Source organism: Montipora capricornis, chromosome 11 (assembly GCF_036669925.1).
Source record: "Montipora capricornis isolate CH-2021 chromosome 11, ASM3666992v2, whole genome shotgun sequence".
NCBI classification, from domain to species: Eukaryota; Metazoa; Cnidaria; class Anthozoa; order Scleractinia; family Acroporidae; genus Montipora; species Montipora capricornis.
Window position 1 is genome coordinate 32,713,785 of NC_090893.1, and position 4,919 is coordinate 32,718,703.

A 4,919-nucleotide genomic window follows, 5' to 3' on the forward strand; every position below is an offset into this window, starting at 1 on the left:
GCGGACAATTCGAAACCTTTTATTTCACTAACCATACAGTCAGTAAGAATAAATAACCAGGGAGCTCCGCGTTTAGGCTTGGCTAAATCTATATAATATCGTGATTTTGTAGCAAATCGAGGTACTCTTTTGGAGTTTGCAGGAAGGCAACGCACACTGTGACGTTAACACAAACAATATCTGAATGGTACCCTTATAATTGAATAAATTTGTGGACTCGAGTTGTCCACTAATTATTTGACAATACGTGTGAAATACCTTTAAAGTTAAAAGAAACAATAAGGGTAATATAACCATAACAACGTGCTCATTAAAAGAAGAAAAGAAATGAAACCGAACTGGTCTGATAGATACTTGTCATAACCACTGAGGATTCCATGGAAGATTCGTCTATATTGAATGTTGTTCTGCAACGATGGGTAAATTAGGCCCAAAAAAACTACATCTGACAGTCCCCAACCGGAAAAGTGATGTCAGTTTTTAAAATACTTGTGATACCCCTCCACCATATTCTGTCGCCACTCGTTGAATTTTCGCGGCACAATTCTCTTCTGCATCCACTCCATGTTAGTCTTTGGAATGTATCCATTGTAGAGGTTGTTTGTCAAACCAAATATCTTGCAGGCAGCATCGGGTTCATCTTCGTCTGGAATTACGACGTAAAAATTCCCCCCATTCGTCGCTCTCACCAGCCCATCTTCTCCTTCAGGTTTCTTGGGGTGCAATGCGTCTTTGATCAACAAGAAGAGAGCTTGTTTTCCATACCAATCGACCTCTTTTGGTGGCGGAAGATACAGAACGAATGATCGATCTTTTAGAGGACAGGATAAAAGTGCTCGCATATATACCACGTAGCCTCCATCGTCAGGGTATTCTTCCAAAATCTCGTTTTCAACAAAAGCTTTGTCCCAATTACAACGCGCTTCCATATTTCGAGGATCCAACATTTGAGTGAAAACCTTGGCTGGAAACGGCATATCTATCATGTACATTATTTTAATGGGAAAATCATCGCCACTGATGGTCTTAATCCAGTATTTATATCCGAAACCCTTGCCTGCCACACTCCAGCCATCACCTTTATCCAAATCCTCTTTAAACCACTTGGCTCTTTGTAGCTCTTCCTCATAAGAAATGAATCGAAATGCTTCTTGTTCTTTAGAATGCGCCATTGGAGATATCTAGATACCAAATAAAAATTGCTCTCAATGATAGGCGGTTACAGAACTAACATTTCAAAGATTTCAATTCGAGCACCTGTCTATTAACCCATTGACTTAAATCGAATTAGAAGCTGATGGCTTGTAAGACGCCCTTTTCCGACTTTTACGAACAGCATCTTGAAGAGCAATGTGTGTCACTGAACAAGATGAGCCTTTGAAGAAGGAAATGATTATCTGGTAGGCTTATTCCAAGCTTTGTGGTTTCTGTTATATGGCCTTCAAGGCAAATATATATTTTGGTGTTGCGTCTACCGTTGTCAGCCGATAGGTCATCTTTCTTTCTCTTACAACGTTTAAGTGCACACCCAGTTTTGTTTGTCAGCAATTCTATTGTAGGACTGATGGTGATCTTTCAAGGACAACCAACAAGAAAATTAAGCCAAAAGCCTTTGAAGGATATTTCTAGGCTCCTTATAATAATATATAAAGACAGTCTAAATAGATGTTTTGATCAGCTAGAACAATTTGATCTGTTCGGATATCTTAGATTGAAAATTTATGTGTGCAAAAATTTTACGTTGCGTTCTAAGAACTTCACAGCGAACCATTTGCTCATCCGAAACTGTTAGGTGACCTTTTTCAGTTTTAAAAGTTGCAAGAATATCTCTTCCGAAAGCGTAAGAAATTACTTTTCTCTGGTTACGAATCTTTTAGGAGATGTTTTAGTAAAGAAACCTATGACTGTTTGGCAACGTACAACCAAAATTCTTAGAACAGTTAGACTCTTCCGAACACATATTTCTCCGGGGTCCCCCTCATTTTTTCCGCCAAAGGGCTATTCGATTCCCCGTCATGTAATATGCTATCACATTTTTGTAATACAGCCTTGCGAAAAAAAGGGGCAACAACTCTTAACATTGTCAACAAGTAGGTTGGGTAAATGTTTCTCGAAAGCAAGAGCTTTACAATTAGCCCCTTAAAAATGTAAACAAAATCTCAACGTAAACAATCATAATGACGTTATGAGGACGCTGAAACGTTTTTGCATGTTTACGCTCAAGTAAGCAGATTGCTCTCAGATATGGCCTTCAGATATAACCTTCTGTATTGTTCAGTTCACACTGTGAAAAGATTTGAAATTGTCCCTTTTCAGTTTGTTACGCGTAAATGGCCTGTTTAAAGCCAGCTCGAACCACGAATTTTTCTAAACTTACGCGTGGAAGGAAATTAGCATAAACACTTCTTTGCAACCCTCTGGTAAGCTAGAAGAATCATCAAAACGTTAACATAAATTCCCTAACACGAAGCATCGTAAACAAGAACTGTGTATGTGTAAACTAAACCATTTGGGATTGAACCCTGTCTAGTAATGCCAGGGAGTTAAATCGATTCTAAAACCACCCCCTCAACATCTACAATAACTATGCGGTATAAATAAGCAACGATGCAAGAAAGGTGGAACTTACTTCATTCAACAACTTACACCGTTTGATATAAAGTTAGACCAGGAAGACGATCCTTCACTTGGTTGACTGAAATAACACCTCCGATCCACTGTGAAGCGACTGAGGTAATATTCTAGCATTTATTATAAGCTGTCAATGCTGTCTTCCTATGAATAAGGTCGATATTGTAGATAAGTGTTTTTGTTGGTAACTCATCCGCAAAACTCGTACTAATTGGAAAAAACAATAAATAAGAAATCAAAGGGAATGATGACACCTCTTAAATCACATTCGTCTTTTAATACTGTAATAACCAAAATAAAGAACAAATTTTTCAACTCCGGGTATTACGCTCTTGCTTTCTGTTTGGAATACTAAATCTCGCTTATCAGCTTATATAATATTATTATTAATCTTGTTATTGTTATCGTGTCAGTGTTGCCAATCATAAATAGGGAGTTTTTATGTAAAGTCAACGACGCTGACGTTAGCAAGAGACGGCCTTGAAAATCGATTATTCTCATTCACGTTGTACAATGTGGGCGAACTATTCTAAAACTAAAATGGCACGCGCGGTTTCAAAGTAAATGATGACAAGAAAACTTGCCAATGATGTCTGTCGTAAAGCTTGAATGGCGACGTTGTGTGTGATAGTTCAAAAGTGCCAGAATTTCTTACAACACCGAATTTGCAAACGTTTTCAGGCCTTCTTCGTTTTTTGTCATTTTGAGTTTTTGTTATGAAATGTATCGCCAAAAATATTTGCTAAAATGGATGCCACAGGTGCAGCAAGAATTTTTTTTTCACCTTTTATTGTTGCTTTGTGACGTTCTTGTTGCCTCAAGTCGTTGGAAAATTTGTAGCAGGAAATGATTCAGAAGGGAAGTTTTCGAGAAGCAAAGGAGAAGGAAAAAAAATCAATGAAGAGCACCGCAAAGCTGAGAGAAATACAGCGAGAGAGAAAACACTTAAGCCGTAAGGCCTGGCCAAACGCTCGCAACATTTCAACGCAACATCTTGCATCATTGTTGCATGATGTTGCGACAAGTGATCATCGGGCTGGCCAAACGCAACATTCTCAACGTTTTCAATGCAACTTGTCAATGTTTATGTGCCTCAGGTCCCTGGCGCGCAACAAGTGGACCTAGCGCGCATGCCTTAGTGCAACAATGTGAACGTGGCCAAACGAGTACAACATCATGCGACATCCAAAATGTTGCGCCAAAAATTTGACCGTTTTCTAATTTTATCCAACATGCTGCAACATATCGCAACAGGGTGGCCAAACGTATGCAACATGTTGTGCCCAACAATGTTGCAAGATGTTGCGTCGAAATGTTGCGTGCGTTGGCCAGGGCTTTATTTACAATAAAAAGGCCATTTTTCAGCATCAACTGTCAATAGCCAGCGAATAGGAATCATGCTAAAATTAGAAGCAATAAAAACAACGTTGTTAAAATTTAAAAAACGATCTCTGGCTAAAATGATTAAAAAAAAAAAAAACTACGAGCTTTCGACTGCCCGAACTGCAGTCTTCGACGGGTAAAATGAATGATAAGAAATCGATGAGAAAATTTAAATAAAAACGTACATTGCAAAATGATGAGAAGGTAGAAAATTTATGAATATTTGTTAAAAAGAATGTTGTATTGTCCAGGTAAAGGGCACGAATTGTTATCTGCGTTGGGTGTCATTGTGGTATGCCATGCCATGCGTTGTCAGTTCAAGGTCAAAGAAGAGTTTTACTGATGTACTTTATTCCACTTCATCTCTGAAAACAAGATCATTCACATTTTTATCTATTTCATTGAAACACGCCAGGCTGGCTTGGTACAAGAATCGGTAAAATACGGCAATGCAACCAAGAAAGGACAAACTTCAAACGAGATTCGCTCCAACACTAAATTAAGTTTACCTTTAGGTGCTTTGAGAGGCGCGGTGGCCTCATGGTTAGAGTGCTCGACTCCGGGTAGAGTGGTCCGGGTTCGGTCGGGTCCTGGCTGGGAACATTGTGTTGTGTTCTTGGGCAAGACACTGTGCTCCTACGGTGCCCCTCTTCACCCAGCTGTATAAATGGGTACCGGCGAAATGCTGGGGGTAATCCTGCGATGGACTAGCATCCCATCAAGGGGGCAGTAGAAATACTCCTAGTCGCTTCATGCTAATGAAACCGGATATAAGTGCCTGCCTGAATGGACCTTCCGGCTCGAAGCAAAGACTTCACTCTTTACTTAGGTGCCTTAAACAAACTTCTGAAACACAAACTAGTAAAATTTCCCCCTAATTTTACAAAAACTCATGGCAATTACGT

At 39.3% G+C, this 4,919-nt stretch overlaps 1 protein-coding gene across 2 annotated transcripts; it reads right to left on the bottom strand.

The window, feature by feature from the left end:
• On the bottom strand, window positions 1-2,800 carry LOC138024847 (uncharacterized). Of its 2 annotated transcripts, none has more exons than XM_068872038.1 (2): window positions 2,647-2,800; window positions 1-1,181 (listed from the first exon to the last, which is right to left on the bottom strand). In XM_068872038.1, exons 1-2 carry the CDS (start codon window positions 2,746-2,748, stop codon window positions 474-476), a joined length of 810 nt encoding a protein of 269 aa, XP_068728139.1. In that variant the 5' UTR covers window positions 2,749-2,800; the 3' UTR covers window positions 1-473. The 2 variants fall into 2 exon arrangements, with proteins under 2 accessions (XP_068728139.1, XP_068728140.1); XM_068872039.1 differs by having other exon boundaries at window positions 2,630-2,786.
• Between the last annotated feature and the right edge of the window lie 2,119 nt (window positions 2,801-4,919).

Coding starts and splice junctions, on each gene's coding strand:
- LOC138024847 (XM_068872038.1), bottom strand. CDS start 2,748: ATGCTAGAATATTACCTCAGTCGCTTCACAGTGGATCGGAGGTGTTAT. Junction 1,182..2,646: donor CTAACTTTATATCAAACGGT/GTAAGTTGTTGA, acceptor TTTGGTATCTAG/ATATCTCCAATGGCGCATTC.